Source organism: Eublepharis macularius, chromosome 3 (genome assembly GCF_028583425.1).
Source record: "Eublepharis macularius isolate TG4126 chromosome 3, MPM_Emac_v1.0, whole genome shotgun sequence".
NCBI classification, from domain to species: domain Eukaryota; kingdom Metazoa; phylum Chordata; class Lepidosauria; order Squamata; family Eublepharidae; genus Eublepharis; species Eublepharis macularius.
In genome coordinates this window covers 99914992-99936717 of record NC_072792.1, presented here as the reverse complement: position 1 = coordinate 99936717, position 21726 = coordinate 99914992, and the positions used below count along the sequence as shown (strand labels likewise).

Below are 21726 nucleotides of genomic sequence, written 5' to 3'. Positions count from 1 at the left end.
TTGGTTTGGAGAGTAAGCCTAACTTCTTGTTTGCTCCTTTCAGTGTAATGAAAAACCAAGAATTTTGCTAAACAGGAATAAACCAGTTGAACCAGAGCATGAAAGGGCAGTGAGGAGTATCCCAAAACAAAGATTTTTCCAGTACACTGTTGACAGTTGATTTGACTTTTGTTGAGTTGCTGTTAATTCTTGATGACTTGGTTCGAAGAATTTGTACTGTGGTGGTCATTGATTTTTATACATTTGGTTATATGACTGTGTTTTAATGAATGGCCATAAGCCACTTCCAGGGCTTTTGTGGTAGAAATGTGTTATCTAAATATAAATAAAGAATACCTGACTTTTCCAGAGCTGCTTCCTGCACTTTGGTTGCATGTTATGTTATTCAACCAAGAATGGATAGACTGTAAACGCATGCAGTTAATTCATGTCACCCAGTAATTCATGCTGTTTGTTACATTTTTAAATTATAATGGTTTCCTAAAAATGGGCTGCTAATATAAATTTTAGAAAAACACTGTTCATTGCAATTGCAAGTTATTTTTAAACCCACTCTAAAAATAACAGCACTAACACCTCATCTGTGATCTGTAGGTGTTCACATTCTTTTTTATGATAAACAAAGTATGCTTATTAGAGGTCTAATGTGGGCTAGAATTTCTGGTTACTGTACCTTTCACAGCATGTTCTTCTGATCACTGAGCTTCTTTAACACAGCTGGATGCCTGCTGCATACAAATTGTTAGAATATATCCCTCTCACCAAAAAAAATACCAACCAAACTTGCCATGAATATTGTTTAGAAGGAATTAGAATCACAAATAATTTGCTAAAAATAGATAAATAAATTGCAGTCCATCTACCACTTTCCCACAACCCATTAATGGTTCCCAACTATGCATTTGGGAACCATTACTATAAGAGAGGGTTCAACAAAACTTGAATCAGATATCTCTTGTCTTTACAGAGTCTTTCCAGAAGAGGGGCAATTGCTCCCTGTCAATGGCCCAGCAGGTGTCTTAATAGACCAGCCCCCTTCTCAAACAATAAAACTCAAGACTCTGTGATCCAGACTACACGTATCACAATTCTAGTAACCAACATTTTGGTTTTTGCAAAATAGAAAAGCAGCCTCAGAGGCTGCAAGCAGAAGCAGAAGAGCAACAGAGAAAGGAGATGCTTCATTCTTTTTTCCTCCTTCTGTATTAGATTGATTGTTCATTCATTATATCTTTATCTCTAATTCTGAACATGACCCCCACATAGTGGGGCCATGTACAGACAGGGAAATTTTTCTACAAACCTGAGTTAACCCTCAGGTTTGCAGAAAAATTTGAAAAATAAAGAAAAAAATGAATGAGATTTAAATAAAAGAACAAAAATTAAATCTCATGCAATGCCTCACCTGCCATCTGGGGGGCAGGGTTGCCTAGCAACCCAGTGAACGATGCTGCAGTGTGTGGGGACAACAGAAGCTGGGGAGGTGGTGGCAGCAGGTGACTCTTTTAAATAGCTAGGGGTAGTTTTTCACAACTCTGGTTCTTGGTCAGTACATGTTGAACATGTAAAGTAGAATTTTGAAAAGGTCATGTTTGATATTCTGACAGTGAAATCCTATGAAGCGTTACTCAAGACTAAGCCCATTGATGTCAATAAGCTTAGACTGGAGTAACTCTTCATAGGATAGCACTATTAGATTTTTTAGAACAAGGGAAGAGGCTGTTTGGTGACCCCAATATTAGAAATGTATAGAACTAAAGTACTATCACAGTTGTTACATGGAGCCTCAGTTGGGTGTTTGGAAATTTACTACCATTAAAAGTTATTCAAAACAAATTTGTTTATTCAAAACAAATTCAAAAGCATCAGTTATAGTCAGATGTGTTGGCCTTACTCACAATACTATGCTTAGTTCATAAAGACGCCATTAATTTTTGGTTGAAAATTCTCTTTACTAAAGCATGTTTGGATATTTTACAACTGGCAATGTTAAGAGTTCGTTATAATTGGATCCCATATAATGAACATGTTTGCTCTTGTGATCAGAGATCTATTGAGGAACTAGCCCATGTGTTTTTTTGGTTCCCAAGATTCTCAGTAGAACATGAAAGATATCTTGGGAATATTTTATTATGATATCCAGGGAAGTTGGACCAAAATAAACTTGTGGTATTGTTTGCTGCTAGAAATAAATAGGTAACATTACAAATGTCAAAGTTTACCACATTGGTTATAAAAACACTGTCAAGAGAAACTGTGAGTTCTATGCTAGGTCTGATGTGTTATTATAGGAACAGCAAATTACTGTTAGTTTTGAAATTCTTGCCATTAAAATGTATTATTTTAACTATTATTATGTATTTAAGTTTTTAATGGATATTTTATGGGTTTTAATCGATATTGAGATTGTCTGGGTTGTTGTTTTCTTTTTTTAATGTTGGTTGCTGAGGCTATGAACTACTGTGATAAAGTTTATGGATGGGGGTTTATTTATTTATTTATTTATCTCCCAAAGTTTATCCCACATTTCTACCCCCACAAGAATCACCAAGATGGCTAAAAAAAGTAGAACATGTACAATAAAAGCATATTAAAAACCATTAAAACCAACTGAAAAGAACAACACTGTTAAAACAATTAAAACCAGAGCTAAAATATATACAAGACACAGGATTTAAAACATTGGGCCGGAAGCAGGGATCATTGAGGGAATGCCAAACAAAACAAAACAAAATCTTCACCCGCTGGCAAAAGATGGAAACAGAAGGGGGCAAACAAATCTCCCTGAGGACAGAATTCCAGAGTTCTGATGCTGTTATTGAGAAGGCCCTCTCCCAGGTTGCCATCTTCCTAATATTAGAAAGTGGAGGCACCCGAAGCAGGGTCTCTGAAGATGATATAATGGTTGGGTAGGGAGTAGGCAGTCCTTTGGGAATCTTGGTCCCAAACCATGCCCAGAAACAAATTGAGACCCAGCATAAATGGGCCAAGACTAGAGTTATATAGTTGGTTGGACCCACTCCAGTCAATATTCTGGCAGCAGCATCCTGCACTAATTGAAATTTCTTTCTTTCTTGTTACAGGCAGACCCATGTAGAGTGCATTGCAGTAATCTAATCTAGATGTAACCAGGGCATGCATCACTGTGCACACATTTTTCCTGCCTAAAAAAGGCCACAGCTGGCTAACCGAATCTAGTAAAAGCTGTTCTTGGTCACAGCTGCCCCCTGCTTATCAAGCAGTAGGCCTGAGTCTGAGAGCACCCTCAAACTGTAGACCTATTCCTTTAAGGGGAGTTTATCTTAGGGAAGAACACTGTTGGGAGGCAGTGTGGGTGGTACTCCAATAGAAACCCAGTCCTGTCTCTCAATCCCAGCATTAGGTACACAGCCTCAAAACCAGTAGTTTAGTTTAGTTTAGTTTAGTTCAGTTCAGTTTAGTTTAGTAGGCTTATAGCCCACACTCCCTGCAAGTGGGCTCAGGGCAAATCTATAACACAATAAACAGATAAAAGCTTAAACTATACAATAAATATGAATAGAATATAAACAACTACAATGCAACATACTTAAAAACCAATTCAACCCAAGGATGTGGCATTGGTAATTCCCCAGATAACACACTCAGACACTCAAATACTGTGAGGTGCGACACAACAGGTTGCCAAGATCAACCAACAAACTAAGGCAGGCTAAAAGAGGCCACAGCAAGAAGGCCAGTCGGATAGTTCATTTATGCCTCAACAATAACCATAGGCCTGGTGGAACATCTCTGTCTTACAGGCCTGGCGGAAATGTAACACATCCTGCAGAACTCAAGTCTCAACTGAGAGAGAGTTCCACCAGGCTGGTGCCACCTGGCCCTGGTCAAGGCCAAGCGAACATCCTTGGGGCTAAGGATCACGAGTAGATGTTTATCAGCCAAACGGAGAGCCCTCTGGGGGACATACAGTGAGAGGCAGTCCCACAGCCCACAGGTATGTTAGTCCCAGTCCAATAAGGGCTTTAAATGTCAAAACTAGAACCTTGAACTTGACCCAAGATTCAACCAGGAGCCAGTGCAGCTGGCACAGGACAGGTTGAATATGTGTCCTAATTGGAGTCCCCATAAGGACATGTACCACTGCATTCTGGACCATCAGTAGCTTCTGTATCAGTCTCCAGGACAGCCCTGCATAGAGCAAATTACACTAATCTAGCCTGGAAGGGACTGTTGCCTGGATCACTGCAGCAAGGTCATGGGTTGAGAGACAGGGAACAAGCTGCCTGATCTGACGAAGATAGAAAAATGCAGTTTTGGCAACCACCGTGACCCAGGCCTCCTGACTGTGGAGAAAGGAGATTAGCCACTGCAAGGCAGTCCCATGTATCCCCACATCAGCGAGGTGGTGGGTCAACAGATCATAGTCGACCATATTGAATACAGCCATGAAATCCAACAATACCAGTGGTGCTGACCTGCCCTGATCCAGGTGCTTATGAAGATTGTCTATAAGGGCAACCAGCACTGTCTTTGTCCCATGGCCAGGTCGGAAGCCAGACTGAAATGGATATAGGATAGAGGAGTCCTCCAGAAATACCTGCAGTCGTTCCACCACTGCCTGCTCAATCTCTTTACCCAGAAACGGAGGTTCGATAGTAGGCGGTAGTAGGACTGGTTGGTGGGGTCCAAAGATGGTTTCTTCAGGAGAGGCCTCAGTGCTTCCTTCAATGCTCCAGGAAAACCCCCAGAGCTCAGGGATAAGTTAACAATGGCCACCAAAGGATCCTGAAGTCTGTCAGCACTGGCATTGAGCAGCCATGATGGACAGGAATCCAAGGGGCAAGTGATGTGTCTCACTGCTCACAGGACCCTGTCAACCTCATCCTAGGTGAGTCGACCAAAGTGATCTAATATAGGCCCAGAAGACAGCCAAGGGGCTTCCGGTTTGTTAACCAAATCAACTATGGCTGGCAGGTCATGGTGGAGAGAGAAGATTTTACCCACAAAATAGCTTCCCAAAGCCTCACAGCTAATAGTTGAATTAACATTTTGGTGGTCTCCCTGTGAAACAGAGACTAAAGACTAATTAATTGTGCCAGGCAATGAACTTTCGGATGCAATGGAAGTGGTATAGAATTCCTTTCACCACTACCTCATAGGCTTTCATAAATGTCCTATAAGATGTTCATGCCTCTTCATCTCGAATCTGTCACCCCACTTTTTCTAACCATCTTAGCTCCCTCTTCATCCGCCATAGCTCCTTGGTATACCAGGGAGTTAGTCTGATGTGGCAGCATAGAAGACAATAGGGGGCAATTTTGTTGATGGCTCTGGAGAGATGGACATTCCAGGCTTCCACTAGCAAGTTGACAGGGGCCATCAGATCCTGCAGAGCATTCTGGAAACCAATCAAATCCATTAGTCTCAACACCTATTTGGGGGGGGGGGGTTGGTACACCCAAGCGAACCTTCAGGACAAAGTGGTCTGACCATGGCACTGCTTCAATTACGTCTAGGTCCACATAAATCCCCATCCCAAAGATCAAGTCCAACATGTGGCCCACTTGATGCAAGGGAGCTGATACAAATTGAGAGAGTCCCAGTGCTGCCATGGAAGACACCAGATCTGAAGCCTGTAAAGAGGTGGCATCATCAACACGAACCTTGAAGTCCCCCAAAACTAAAAGCCTGGGATACTCCAAGCCCCACTTGGCTTATATTCCTAGCCCCATAACCACAACCAATATATCTCAGGATGGGGTGCAGCAGTGTCCTGGATGGGGCACTGTGCTAGGGGGATAGTTTCTTTATGGACTACAACAATACCACCTGCAAGATTTATGCTGCTATACCACTGAATACCCCTGGCGGCATTGTCGGGAGAAGTTAACCCCTTCCCTAGTCAAGTCTCAATGATACATGCCAGGTTAGCTTTCTCATCCAGGATGGCTGCGATTTTTCCTGTGCCTGACCTGATATTTAGCAGCAGAATTCTGTAGCCTGGTGGGTTGTTGATATTGGTTACCAACATAACTTTGGCTGGAAGAAGAGCCAGAAAGGGCAATAACACACATATCTGTTGTCCTTTCCCCTTACCTGGTCTGCCCTTCTCCCACAGCCATATCTCCCCCTACCACACATGCTATGAATTGTGGCACCATCTCTCACTCCATTCCATCCCCCCAAGCATACCTCCTACAGCAGCCATTTTGTGGTTGTATCCATCACAATGTGTCAGATTTCCAAAGGTGCTTACAGGGTCAAAAAGATTGGGGGCGCCTGCCATAGATCTTACCTTCGCAGTTACCTTGTGAGAATGGAGAGTGGATGCTTCTGTGCCTCTGTCTCAGCCAGTGTTGTTTAACCTCTGAGGATGGCTGCAAAAGTGGACATAGACTCACCTCTGCAGTCATCCTTGAGCAAGCTGAAACACTCTTTAACATTTTGTTACATATCTCCATTTGTCATATATCTAAGTCTGTACTTGGTCCCAGAGTGTGGTTCAAAAAAATCCACACAATGAAGGGGAGATTTTTCTACAAATCTAGAGAAACCCGCAGGTTTGCAGAATTTTTTTTTTTAAATGGGGAGGTTAAACCAAACCAAACCCGGCTGGCTAGCTTCTATCCCGCCCTCTCCATAAGCAGGCTCTGGGAGGGTTACAGCAAATAAAAATCCATTTTAAAATCACAATAAAACAACATGATAATTTTCATAAAACACAGTTTTATCATCAAACACAGTTCCTAGTCCAGCGACTAGTACAGCCCACCCCTGCCAACAGTTTGGGGAGGGGAAGGGAAGAAACAGTCATTACTGTCCACACAGGTCATGTGAGGGGCCAAGATGACTACATACAGACATTATGTCTCTGTGTGCAACTATTACAACAAGAAGTTCCTTCTCAGATGAGAGCTTGCAAAAATACATTGCAAGATAGTGGTATGAGGAGCTGGCAAAGGAGCTGGTCCCAAGACATACTTACATGGCTAGGAGTGGGGTTGGGAGGACTTGGGAAGGGGAGTGGGCTGTAGCATCAATCCAGGAGGAGCTGTCCCTGCTGTGGAGCCATACAAATGCCTGGACAGCTGGAGCGGGGATTCCTTTTTTTTTCTGTCCTAGCCATGGCTCAAGGTGGGGTTGTGATGAAGATGGGACCAATGTATTGTCGAAGGCTTTCACAGCCGGAGAACGATGGTTGTTGTGGGTTTTCCGGGCTGTATTGCCGTGCTCTTGGCACTGTAGTTCCTGACGTTTCGCCAGCAGCTGTGACTGGCATCTTCAGAGGTGTAGCACCAAAAGACAGAGATCTCTCAGTGTCACAGTGTGGAAAAGATGACCTGCCAACACCTTTTCCACACTGTGACACTGAGAGATCTCTGTCTTTTGGTGCTACACCTCTGAAGATGCCAGCCACAGCTGCTGGCGAAACGTCAAGAACTACAATGCCAAGACCACGGCTATACAGCCCGGAAAACCCACGACAACCAAGATGGGACCAGTTTGTAAAGGAAAGCAGTGAGGTGGAGGCCAGGGATTTCTTACGTCCCTTCTCATGTTGATTATGGAATTAAGGCTGCCAATGTCTATATTTATTTTGACCTAATAAGAGTCAGAGAGGCTTGGCTTAATATTTTCCCCTCAATAACTTAATGACATTTGTAACAACAAATGCTGAGAACCCATTTTAAGAACACAGAGTTTCATTGCCAGAAATACTGGCCCTTGTAAACTTTTCTGATGCCAGCACTGCCTCTGTGGGATGGATTATTTGTTATCATTTTCAGAAGGCCCATCAGCTTTGGGATGTGGCTGGTTGGTTTCTAAAACCCTAAAAGAAACAAGCTTAAATCAGAATTTGAAAGCAGCGATTACCTCTTCCTCTAAGAAAAATACAGTCCTAAATGGCCGTATCTGGTGAAGCATTCTCTTTTTAGAAGGTATTTTACACAGGCCTTCATGCTGTCAAAAACAGGATGAATATTAAGCCTCCAAGGGGAGTAAGGACAACAATGACAATGAGAGTTTTCATTGATGCTAGCAGGAGCATCCCACAGGAAATTCTGAACAACGCTTTTAACGTAATTTTAACCAAATTCAATCTCATTCAGTGCAATTACTGTCAGAATGTCAAAGAAAGGAGTTTAATAATGTATCAGCAGCAAACAGAGCTCTAGGTATATCTGTTTTTCTTCTCAGTTTCTTTAATGGTGGAACTAGAGGCACATCACCCCTTGGACTTCATTATCAAGAACACCAGAAATGTTTTAGGAGATAAGAAAACAGACAATGTATGTTTCTGTATATCCTGACCTGGATGACCTAGGCTAGCCTGGTCTCGCCAGATCTCAGAAGCTAAGCAGAGTCAGCCTTGCTTAATACTTGGATGGGAGAAGACCACCAAGGAAGACCAGGGCTGCTATGCAGAGGAAGTCAGTGGCAAACCACCTCTGTTTGTCTCTTGCCTTGAAACCCCTGCTGCAACTGGATGGCACTTTGCACTCATGTTTCTGTATACATCTAGAATACGGAGGTACCCAGCCAGATCACTTCAGTAGAGAATACTGGGCATATAGTGTTTTGGGGGTTCCAGGATTATTTGCTTCTGTAGAATAGGGGAAGGGAGCTGCCATTGGGAACAGGTTTTTCTTTCCTCAGGTCTTTAGTTGATTATTGTGTTGCAGAATGGTTTGTAGTGCTTTTTATCTCTCTTCCTGTGCAACTTTGTATAAATTATACAATCCTCTCCCCCCCAAGCCAAATTTACTATTATACCATTGCCGCTATTGTGGTTTTTAGGCCCTTTTAGTACTTTTATTGCTGTATTATTGTATGGTTTTTATGAATATGATTTGATTTATTTTTATTTGTATTATAAATTTTAATTCAGTCTTTTAATGTGTCATTGTCTTAAATATTATGTCAGAAATAAATGTTATTAAATTATTTTTTAAAAAAAATTATTGTTGGAAGTCAACTTGTGTTTAGATTATAAAAAGGTGGAGTAGAACTATATCAGATAAATAAAGGCACACAGTATAATTTCTTCCTTGACACAAACAAGAGTTGTTCCAAAGATCTGGGGTGGAGGATGCCTACCTGGTTTTCCAGGTTACAGCCTATTTCCTTCTGGTCACTTGTATGGAACAGAGAATTGAATGGGCTGCAGCTGAGCCGTGCAGAAAGTGCAAGAAGACCAACCATGTTTTTTTTTCTCCCTCCCCCCTCCCCCCCACACCCTGTGGGTGCCTTCCCTTATATCCCTTCACCCATTCCCAGCTCCATCTGCCAGCCACACCCCTAGCCCTCTAGCCATGTCTCTGGCTGTCCTAGGCAGCCACACCTGGGGCTGCTTTGCTGGCGTCTCTGGGCAGCCACACCTGTGCTTTCCTTGCTGGCTGCCTGGGCTCCCAGCCTCCCATCAAAGGATGGGGCTAGCTGGCTCCCACCTGCCCTGTCTGACCCTCTGAGGCTTTGGGTGCTTCTTTCCCCACCTCTGTTGCTGGTATGTTCTGGACCTGGGTTCCCGTTGGGGTGGCTGGGTAGCTGCCTCCCGGCTGCCTCCCATCCCCTCCTCTCAGTAAGTCCGGGGGCTGAGCCTCAGAACCCGGACAAATTTTAAAAATATACAATTAAAAATCCATAAAAATCAATAAACATGAAATTAAAACTTAGGTGAGAGTGTCAAAGGTCCTGAATAATTCTGATTTGCAAATTAACAGAATCTCGGCAAAGTAGAAACTTTCCTAACATCTTCAGGAAAGTTAATCCATAAAATAAGAGCAGCAACTTAAAAGTCCCTAGATCTAGCAGCGACCATCCAAACTACACTACAAGAGGTAGTTTTTATTTTGGGCAGGTAAATAGCTTAAGCTGGGCTTGCATATGAAGAGGCTTTCACGGGAGCCTCTTCTATGCTTCTCAAGGTAACAAAGAATTTCTCCATTGGGTATTGTTAGCATATCCAAGATAATTATTGGAAAGTATGTTGTAAATTGCAGATGCTATGGAAATAATAATAAAACACTAAATAAAGCATTTGAAAAGCTATAGTAGCATCCTCTAATATAGTTATTTGAAATATATTGGATTTTATTTCTTGGTGTCCATTGCTTAATCTATTGTATCATTTATTCTGCTTGTTTTAAGTGCAAGTAATCTGACTGCTGGTGTAATGTTTGTCAGAAATCTGACATCCAGTGAATATTATTTCCTTTTGAAATGCAACGCTAGCTTTCCCCCCCATACATATTATTGAGAAATCCACATTAACTGCACATAATGTTGCAAATAATCTAAAATTAATGTTGAAGACAATGAGCCATGTTTTCGTCTTTCAATTTATATATAGTTATAAATGGATCGAATATACCTGATTGCTGTTTATTTTTGGCTTATTTTAAACACACGCACACACAAACACATACTGTTTTAAATTTATAAAAATGGTCCAGAGATGATTAGCAGAGCAATTGATTTAGACTGGAGTAACTCTCCATCAGATTGCATTAAAAATTAAGATTCTTTGGGTTTTTAAGGGGATTGGATTATCATTTCATCACAAAAACTACAAATTAGGATACTGTATTGTCGAAGGCTTTCACGGCCGGAGAACGATGGTTGTTGTGGGTTTTCCGGGCTGTATTGCTGTGGTCTTGCACAGGTGCTTCTGTCTTGCACAGTTTTCTGTGTGTGTCGGGATGTAGTGAGGAATTCTCACTACATCCGCAAAGCAAACTTTCAGTTAGGTCACAAGGTCTACAGGAAACCAACTCACACTGATCGGTACTTACACAAAAACTCCAATCACCACCCCCGACAGAAAAGAGGCATAATGAAAACATTAGTGGATCGTGCAAGACGGATATGTGAGCCACACTTTCTCAATGAGGAAATTAATCATCTAAACCACGCACTTCAGGCAAATGGCTACTCCAGAAATGAAATCCAAAGAGCAATCAAACCCAGGATGAATCAAACAACCAAGGAAAAACAGTCTCCTACAGGAAAAGTGTTTTTGCCATATATCAAAGGAATTACTGATCAGATGGGAAAGCTTATGAAAAAAGCATAACCTTCAAGCAGTATTCAGACCCACCCGAAAAATACAACAGATGCTACGATCAGCAAAAGACAGTAGAGACCCCCTCACCTCTGCAGGAGTATACCGTATACCCTGCAGCTGTGGACAAGTGTACATCGGGACCACAAAGCGTAGCATCCAGACAAGAATAAAAGAACATGAAAGACACTGCAGACTTGGATAACCTGAAAAATCAGCAGTGGCTGAACATAGCCTAACTCAAACAGGGCACAGTATCTTATTCCAGGACACCAAAATACTGGACAACACTTCCAACTACTTTGTCAGACTGCACTGGGAAGCCATTGAAATTCACAAGCATAAGCAAAACTTCAACAGGAAAGAAGAAACCTTAAGAATGAACAGAGCATGGTTTCCAGTTCTGAAAAACACCAGGCTAACAAAACACTCTACACCCGACAATAGCCCTGCAGAGAAGATTAGCACATCAAGCACCAATCCATATGCAAAACAACCTCCTCAGGATACAGTGAAGCCTCCCGCCATTAGCATTCCACACCCTGGGAAACTCTTACAGGATGACTCAGCTCAATCCCACCCCTCCTGAGTAGATATAAATGACCTGCCAACATCTTTTCCACACTGTGACACTGAGAGATCTCTGTCTTTTGGTGCTACACCTCTGAAAATGCCAGCCACAGCTGCTGGCGAAACGTCAGGAACTACAATGCCAAGACCACGCCCGGAAAACCCACAACAACCATCAAATTAGGATACTGTTACTGAAGTGGGCAAATACAATGGTTTTGCACAGCCTCCATTCATTTCAGTGTGGCATATGCTTGAAAACTGCTGAATAGATTGTTCTCCATATTGGACCACAACCACATACCTTGTCTGAACTGGGAAAGAACCTTATTCACACTCAGGTTCTGAACTATAGGCTATTTCCCTTCTACAACCAACTGCCCAATTATATCTCAAACCACTGAGAGCCAGTTTGGTGCAGTGGTTAAGAACAGCAAGACTCTACTCTGGAGAACCGGGTTTGATTCCCCAATCCTCCACATGAAGCCACCTGGGTGATCTTGGGTCAGTCAGCTTCTCAGAGCTCTCTCAGTCCCACTTTGTTGTGGGGATAATAATGACATACTTTGTAAACCTCTCTGAATGGGCTTTAAGTTGTCCTGAAGGGTGATATATAAATCAAATGTTGTTGTTTACAGTACAAACCATACACATTAGGATCCCAGGTGCCTGCCAATGGTAGGCAACCTCCCAGATGTTTGCCTGCTTGCCCATAAGTACCTGGGAATAAGCAGGAGGTTGCAAGCCACCCAATGATCACTTGCCACTGGCAGACACCCTGAGCACAAGATTCTGAAAGAATCTGCTCTGCGCAAAGCACAGAAGCATTCCTTTAGCTGGTACGATGGAGGCCAGAGGTGTGTGTGCATAACAGAGTAAGGTAAGGTGAGTAACAGCACACACACACATACCCACTGCTGAGCCTGGGAGACCTGGGAACCCTAATACACATACATATCTCTAGAAATTTTTAAAAAATTAAAACCATACTATTAAATAAAATTATCAATTACTGCCTTTTCATGCACAATATACAATGCCACATGAAGCAATGTTACACTCTTTTAGGCCCATTGAAGGGTGTAACTCTGCTTCTAATCATACTAACAGCTAAGGAGTTGGGCAAACTGTTTAAAAAGTAGCCCAAGACTTCTCAGAACTTTGATTTTATTAATCTGCTATGTCAAGCTCAAAGGATCATGTTTTGGGAGAAAGTTCTACAGTTCAAAGCAAGCAACAAAACAGGCTCTGATCTGTACCCTCGTAGGGTGAAGCTAAATGAGACAGTGGCCACAGATTTATCCGTGTGCCCGCAATTCTGCATGGGAATGCAAGGGAATTGTAGTTTTGTAAGACAGAGCCATGTGGACTGGCCGGGGGAGGGGAGGGATTGCCCCACAGCCCTCTGCCTGGCCACTGCCAGCTGCTCAGCTGGCTTCCCCCCTCCCACACTCTGGGTTGTGGTGCCTGGGCAGAAAGTGAACCTACTGGCTGCTTTCTCATGAGTCAACCCATCTCAGCACACTCAAGTCCCACCAGCAGAGGTTCTTCAAGGTCGTTCCCAGCTCTGCTACCACAGATCCTTTTCCACTGGAGGTGCCTGGGGCTGGATCGAGACTTTTCTTCATGTTACCGCCACCACTGCCTCCCTCACTCCCTCGCCCGCCTGCACCTCCCGCATGGCTACTGCTGCAATGAATCCCAGAATGGAGGGGGAGCTAGGGCATCCCCCAGTGAGCCCTTGCAACTCTATCTTATCAAACTACAATTCCTATGCACAATTAGTTCTCTGATACTGGTGCCTTTCCTTTTAATGTAACTAATAGTGGGAGTTACCTGTCTGAAAAGTTTGAAAGATCTATGTGACATTGTTAATGATGTGAGTTTATTGCATTTGGATTATTTTTAAGAATTGTCAACTTGCTTTGAACTTTTTGTTTTGTTTCTTTTTTCATTGATTTTTTTATCAACTTGGGGAAAGTTTCAATAAAAATTCTCAAAAAAATAACACAATCCACGTTAGACCATTGCTCCACTCTAGCTTTTTTAGCTGAAAAGTACTCTTGCCACCTGCGCAGTAAACTCTATGCAGCCTTTGTTGACCTACGTAAAGCCTTTGACTCTGTTAATAGATCTTTATTATGGGATAAACTTCTCGAACTGGGGATTGATAAGCGCCTTTTATTTTTGATTCGGAAATTACATACGTCCAATTTTTGCCAAGTAAGATTTGATGGGAAAGGGTCTCTCACTAAGGAGATACCTGTCTCTAAAGGAGTTAAGCAAGGGTGTGTTCTTGCCCCCTCCCTTTTTAACCTTTTTATCTCTGACTTGCCTTTTTGTTTGGATAGGATTAATGGCCACCCCCCTAAATTAAATACGACTGCAGTGCCAGTTCTGCTTTATGCAGATGATGCGGTTATCCTTTCCTTTACAAGAATTGGCCTTGTTCGTCTCTTATCCGAGTTTAATGCATATTGCTCTCGGAACTTTCTTTCCATTAATTTTGACAAGACAAAAATTTTGGTTTTCTCTAAATCTTGGAAACGCAACCGCTGGCTAATAGCGAAAAAAGAAATACAGCAGGTAAAATCTTTCCGCTACTTAGGAGTGCTATTCCATTACAATCTGAGTTGGTGCCCACATAGAGAGCACTCTCCAAGTTTAGCCAAGAACAAGTCTGCAGCCTTGATTCGTTTCTTTTTTCAAAAGGGCAATCAATTTGTCCCAGCAGTGCTTAAGATTTTTCAAGCAACAGTTATTTCCCGACTGTTGTACGGAATCCCTATTTGGATACAGGCCTTTACTAAAAGAATTGAGCGTATCTACTCTGTCTTCCTGCGTAGGATCCTTGGTTTATCCAATTCAGTGTTGTTGTTTACCCTCTGTAAGGAATTGGATCTGCACCTGATAGAATCTCGGGCCTGGATCACTACGATTAAATTCTGGCTCCGTCTTCATTTTCGATCCTCCCCTACTAGCCTAATTGCTCAACTTCTAACTGATCCCTTTATCTCAGATTGGTCACAGGCTGTAGTGGAAAAGATTGGTTCCTTAGGAATCGACTTGGAGCCTTTATATAATTGCAGTGAGGTGGCAATTCTGCAGGTGGTTAAGAGGAGAATTTGGGATATTGAGGCGCAGGCTATTAATGCCGGCAGCTCTGGAGTCTGCTCCCCTCATTCACTGTCCCTCTATTCCTCGCACACCACCATGGCGGCGTATATTGCTGATCTGATAAACCCTGTGTTTAGGAGGGCTTTTATGTTAGCGAGGTTCAATCTCTTTCCCTCAGCAGTGGTCACAGGCAGATACGGGGGTATTCCGTATAGGGATAGGCTGTGTGACTGTACTCTGAGGGAACCCGATTCAATCTCACATATTCTTTTTCGCTGCCCCAAATATTCTGTTATGCGCAGTTTATTGATTCGTCCTCTTTTTCCTGTGCAGAGGGATTTTTTGGATAAGGATCTAAAATTTCTCTTAGCTGACAAGAGTCCAGCAATAACTCTATCCGTTGCTGAATTCCTGGCTTATGTGTGGAAGTCAAGGGTAACATTTTATAAAGCCCCCTATGACTGTGCTGTATCCTGAGATAATTTTGCTGTCTGGGGACACGATTGTGCTGCCCTATGAATTTATTCCACAACATTTCTCCTGTTTTGTCTGTATTATTTACGCCAATAAAGGTTGCTGTGCTGTGATAACAACACCCTGCTGTTGTTATTTGAATTCCAGAAAAGTGATCTGTAATTTTTAATCAATTAATAAAGATTTAGTCCCAATCAGTTATTGCATAAAATCTGTTATAGTTCAATCCATGTATACTGGACATAGAGCTCTTCTTACTGGACAGTGGAACTATTACAATGCTCAACCATATTATACCAACCATAATTTCCTGTTGAGAAAAAAAGGATCATACCAATAACCCAATATAAAAGGAAAATAGCAGTAATCTTAAAGATGTCCAAAACGTTATTGTTTCTATTCTCATTCATTACATGTTTTGTGTTTTAGAGACTTGAAGATAGAAAATCTCTTGCTAGATGAAGACAACAATATCAAGCTTATTGGTATGACATTTTTATAGTAATTCTAATATCTAATGTTTCTATGATATCGCTGATAATGTACTATGTGGAAACAAAACTGCTGACGTCAGTAAGGCTGTCTGACATGTAAAATTGGAGTAATACAGGCCATTTTCTGTAACTGTATAGAAAACGTCTCTTTAAATATTGTGTGTATGGATGATGCAACATGTAATGGGGTAAACAGCCATATTTAATTTTTAGTCCCTAGAAAAGTTCAGCTGGTATGACAGACAGCTGTTTTTCTGTTCCTGTGAATAGATAAAAAGTCTATAAAATGTATACCTTCAACACTAATCACCACTTTTTCCATAGACAAATACATCATTTGGGCTTCTTCCAGAAGCACAGTATTATTCAGAGTAGATAAATATTTAACATGCATAATCCAAGCCAATGTGACCCATTCAAAACACAGGCCTTGAGGAAAATCTTGCATGTCTCTTGAGGATAAGCCATAGTTTTGATCCTCCGTACTGACTTTTCTTATACAACCCTTGTTAATAACAGCCATGCAAAATTAGGCAGCCCAGGCCGTACCATTGTCTGTTTGGATTGTTCTCTCAAGAAGAGCTTCTATTTCCAGAGGCTTCTGCCTCTGCTGCTGTCAGTGGGAATTCTTAGATCACACAGCAAGAAGCCAAATGCCGCTGTCTGTACAATAAGTTTACCCTGCTACAAAATCAGAATGAAAGTTTGATTGAGAAGCCTTTTATTTACATTGTCAGTAGCCCCTTGATTGTATAGTTAGTGGCCTGTTAACTTCATTCAGAGCCTTATCTGTCCACATTCCACAGACTAGCAATTACTCATCTTTCACTATCTGTTTATAACTCCCATTAAAGCTAGTTGTGGGCATTGCTAAGAAAGTATTCCCTTAGACAACAACATCTGCTTAATTTTGTGCCTCCACATTTTCTGCAGTAGCAAAGTAGAAACCAGATTATCATTATTGCAAGAGAAAGGCATCATTTCCTCAGAGGTGGCAAAAATTGTTGCCTAGAACTAGGCCAGCGAAGCAGTGAATGGGGCATATGACACAAAGCTGGTACATGATGTCAGGGCTTGCCGTCGCTGCTGCTGGGCGTGGCACTGGGCGGTCTGCTCCTGACGTCACAGGGGGGCCAGGGAATCTGCAGGACCCTGCTCTGTGGAAGGAGGGGCGGTATACCTCACCCAGACTCCCTCTCAGTCCACTCGCTGGCCTGCTCAACCTGGCCTGCTTACCCTCTGCGCCCTCCTTCATCTTCTCCTTCCAGGACTCTCCTCCAAGCCTCCACCCTTGCATCTTACTGCTCTCACTCCACATCATCACTTCTCACTCACACCCACCACCACAGGGCTCTTCCCAGCCAGCTTTTATAGGGCTTCCTCCTACTGCCCCACCCCTCTTCCAGCCTGGCCTTTGGCTGCACCAAGCAGTTGCAGCTGGGGTAGCTGATCTGGCCCCACTGACCAGCACCAGCTGTGCCTTGTTCTCTGGCTGCCCAGCCTCCCTGCCTTGGCTGATTGCTGAAGGCATGTCCAGCTGCAGTCCCCTGGCTAGCAGCCCGGCCTCCCTGGCTGAGCTGATGGCTGAAGGTGGGTCCAGCTGTGGCTCCTTGGCTGGTTGCCCAGGGCTTCCTGCAGAGTGCCTCCAATAGCCCCACCTGGAGTGGCTTGGCTTTTGGCAACTCCTGGGCCAGGCTACTATTTTCTAGCTGGGGCGTGGCTTTGGGTTGTTGGGGCTGCTGCTGCTTCTCCTCCTCAGGTAAGGTCTTTGGGTGGGTGACTGCTGAGCTTCCAATCCCTCTGCCCTTGCCCCCTTCCGCCTTGCCTAGCCCCCTTTCCCTCCCTAGGGGAGTGGGACTCGCTGGCCTCTCTCTGTCTCCCCCTGCCTCCTGAGGCCCTGGGCTTTTGCCCCTTGCCCCTGGCACCGGCAGGTTCTGGCTCCATTTGCCTGTGGGAGGGGTTGACCTGCTGTCCCCCAGCTGCCCCCTCTGCCTGCCAGTCAGACCGGTTGACCTGCTGTCAGCTGGCTGACCAGTTGACCTGCTGTCAGCTGGCTGACCAGTTGACCTGCTGTCTGCTGGCTGACCAGTTGACCTGCTGTCTGCTGGCTGCCCCCTCTGTTTGCCCATCAGCCCGGCTGACCTGCTGTTCCCTCCTACCAAGTCTGGGGGCTGGGACCCAGACCCCGGACACACACCCCCACTTAGCTTTCAGTTGTGGGGGTCAGGGTCAGATTCAAACATGCGGGACATGAAGTCCGCATCCACATGCTGCGCCCCCTTGCGGTACTTGATGGTGAACCGGAAGGGGAGGGGGGAGAGGTACCACCGCAGCACACGGGGGTTGTGCGCCTTCATGCGGTGGAGCCACTGCAGGGGCGCATGGTCCGTTAGTAGGACAAAGGGATTATTGGCCAGGTAGTATTGCAGGGCCCCCACTGCCCACTTGACCGCTAGGGCCTCCCGCTCCACTGTTGCATAGCGCCTCTCTGCGGGCTGCAGCTTCCGACTCAGGAAGAGGATGGGGACGTCGGTTCCGTCACGTTCCTGAGTCAGGACTGCCCCAAGGCCGGTGTCAGAAGCGTCTGTGGCCAGCGTAAAGGGTCGGTCAAAGTCCGGGTTCCCCAGGGCTGTGGTATTAGAGAGGGCTGACCGCAGGTCCTTGAAAGCTGCTTCTAGTGCTGGGGTCCACCGGACTTGGTTGGGCAGCCCCTTCTTTAAGCAGTCTGTCAGGGGGGCGGCTCGGGAGGCAAAGTAGGGGATGAACCGCCCGTAATACCCCAGTAGTCCCAGGAAACGTCGGACCTGCTTCTTGGTCCGGGGCTGGGGGGCATCAGCTATCGAGGCCACCTTGTCTGGTGGTGGGCGAACTCGGCCTCCCCCGACCACAAAGCCCAGGTACTGGAGTTCCTGGAACCCCAGGTGGCTCTTCTTTGGGTTAGCCCGTAATCCGGCTCGCTGGAGGGCCCTCATGACAGCTTCCAAGTGTTGGAGGTGGGTGGGCCAGTCCGGGCTGAAGATGATGATGTCATCTATGTACGCCATTGCATACGCCCGGCACTCTCCCAGCACTTGGTCCACCAGCCGCTGAAACGTGGCAGCTGCCCCGTGTAGACCAAACGGCATCTTCTTGAACTGGAAGAGGCCTCGTGGGGTGGCAAAGGCCGTCTTCTCCCGGTCCGCTGGCCGCACGGGCACTTGCCAGTAGCCCTTCGTCAAGTCTAGGGCCGACAGGTAGCGGGCGGACCCTAGGTGGTCTACCAACACATCTGCTCGGGGCATGGGGTATGCATCGAACTGGGCCACCTTATTCAGTTCGCGATAGTCGATGCAGAATCGGGTGGTCCCATCCGGCTTGGGCACCAAGACTATCGGGCTCCTCCAAGCGCTTCGCGAGGGCTCGATTACCCCAAGCCTGAGCATCTCGTCGGTCTCTTTCTCCACTGCCTCCCACCGCTTCCTGGGGATGGGGCGCCAGGTAGCCCGGGCTGTCTGCCCCGGGTCTGTTGGAATGGCATGTTGGATCAGGCTCGTGCTGCCCGGCCTGCGGGAGAAGACCCCGGGAATCCGAGCCCAGAGGTCTTGTAGCTGGGCCCTCTGAGCTGGGTCGAGCTGAGGGTCCACCTTGGGCTCCTCGAACTCCGGGGCATCAGTGGTCCAAGGCAGCACACTGTCAGGGAGCTCTAGCGGGTCCTCAGCCACGCCACACTCCTCTTTTGGGCGCTCGTGCCACTGCTTTAGGAGGTTCACATGCAGGGTCTTCCGCCGACGCCGGCCGACCCCACACTGGACTTCGTAGGTGGTGGGGCCCAGCACCCTTCGAATCTGGTAGGGACCCCTCCAAGGGTCCCCTTCCTCTCTTGGGAACACCGAGTGGTGCACGAGGACCTTCTCTCTGGCCTGGAAAGTCCTCATCCGCGCACCCCGGTCATAGGCGGCCTTTTGCTTTGACTGGGTGCGAGTCAGTCTGCGATTTGCCTCCGCTTGGGACTGTTGCACCCGGTCACGGAGCCGGCTCACGTACTCCTGTATGGGGGGCGCGGGGCTGCTGGCCCGGGGCCCCCAGCGGTCCGTCAGCCGGGAGAGCATCCCCCTTGGCTTGCGCCCATATAGCAGCTCGAATGGGCTGAAGCCGGTGGAGGCCTGCGTGGTCTCCCGGAGGGCGAACATGAGCGGGTCGATGTACAAGTCCCACTGGTGAGGCTTGTCCCGCGTCATCTTCTTCAGGGCCTCCTTGACGGTCTGGTTCAGCCGCTCTGCCAACCCATCTGTTTGAGGGTGGTAAGCCGAGGTGAACACCTGCCGGATCCCCAAATTCTGGCAGAGCTGGCGCATGGCTGTGGCACGGAACGGGCCCCCCCCCGATCCGTCAAAATTTCGTCTGGCAGCCCCACCATTGCGAAAAACTTGGACAGGGCCTGTACCATCCCCGGGGTCTGCATGGTCTTCAGCGGGATGACCTCGGGGAACCGCGTGGCATAGTCCACAATCACCAGGGCAAAGCGATGGCCTCGGGGTGTGCGTGGCAGCGGTCCGATGAAGTCCATTGCGATGCGTTGGAAGGGCGTCTCCATGACGGGCAGCGGGGAGAGGGGGGCCTTCGGCGGGCGGCGGGCTGCCACCCGCTGGCAGGTGGGACATGAGCGGCAGTGGGCCTTCACGTCTCCATTCACGGAGGGCCAGAAGAATTGCTCAAGAACCTTCCTCAGGGTCTTGTGGTGCCCCAGGTGCCCGGCCCAAGCGTGCTCATGGGCCGTGCGGAGGACTTCCGCCCGATAGGCTGCTGGCACAAGTAGTTGGCGGACCTCCCCCTGGCCATTTGGGGCACGAGCTATGCGAACCCAAACCCCTCCTTGCTTCTCGATGCGAGGGAGTCGTTGGGACCTCCGTTCATCCCGCACTTGCTCCTCCTCACAAGCGGCTGTCTCTCGCAAGCGCTGCAAGGACTCATCCGCCCCTTGGGAATCACGGAATGGGCGGTCTGCCAGGGTTCCAGCTGGGCCTCCAGTCCATGGTTCTGCCCCTGGTCTGGTGGAGGGACCCTCTCCCGGGTCGTTGGCTTCCTCCACTTGCAGAGCGGTGGCAACTTGTGGGTCTGTCAATTCCCCTGCCGCCTTCAGCCGAGACCCGGCGATCCCTGGGGTGTCTCTTCCCAATTTCTCCGCTGCCTGCTGGAGGAGCCTGAAGAACCCCGGGGCATCTCTTCCCAGCAGTATTGGTACGGGTAGGTGAGCTAACTGGGCAACTTCCATTTGGTGGCGGACCCCTAGGTACTCTATCGTGATTAGGGCCGTAGGGTACGGCTGGGTGCGGCCCATCACATCCGTCACCGGGATCCAGCGGTACACTGGGGTGGCAGCTGGGAGGAGCTGGGGCCGAATTGCTGAGACTGCACTCCCAGAGTCCAACAGGGCTTGTAGGATCAGCCGGCCTATCTTCACGGTGGCGCATAGACTCTGCACCTGCTTGCCAGGCGGTGGGTTATTTTCCCAAACGAGGGCGCAAACCCTTGGCAAGGCCTCAGTGAGTGTGCCGGCTTGCATCTGCAGCTCCGCTGTCTGTGCTAGTTCCACTGGAGCGGCTGGGTAGGCTGCCTCCAGCTTTCCCCACATCCTATCCTGGCGTTCCTCCAGCCACGGTCCGAGCTCCGCTGGGGCGGCGGCCTTGGGAGGCCGCCCCTTGACTGGCGCCTGCGTCGGAACGTCTCTCCCCGTACGGGCCACCAACTTGTCAGGGCTTGCCGTCGCTGCTGCTGGGCGTGGCACTGGGCGGTCTGCTCCTGACGTCACAGGGGGGCCAGGGAATCTGCAGGACCCTGCTCTGTGGAAGGAGGGGCGGTATACCTCACCCAGACTCCCTCTCAGTCCACTCGCTGGCCTGCTCAACCTGGCCTGCTTACCCTCTGCGCCCTCCTTCATCTTCTCCTTCCAGGACTCTCCTCCAAGCCTCCACCCTTGCATCTTACTGCTCTCACTCCACATCATCACTCCTCACTCACACCCACCACCACAGGGCTCTTCCCAGCCAG

General features: G+C 46.8%; 1 protein-coding gene across 1 annotated transcript in view; it reads left to right on the top strand.

Annotated features, from left to right (window-relative positions):
• HUNK (hormonally up-regulated Neu-associated kinase) overlaps window positions 1-21726 on the top strand; it is a 164728-nt gene that overhangs the window by 68665 nt on the left and 74337 nt on the right. The window contains exon 3 of the mRNA XM_054974061.1: window positions 15635-15690. Coding sequence (XP_054830036.1) covers window positions 15635-15690 — 56 coding nt within the window. The remainder of the gene's footprint in view (window positions 1-15634; window positions 15691-21726) is intronic.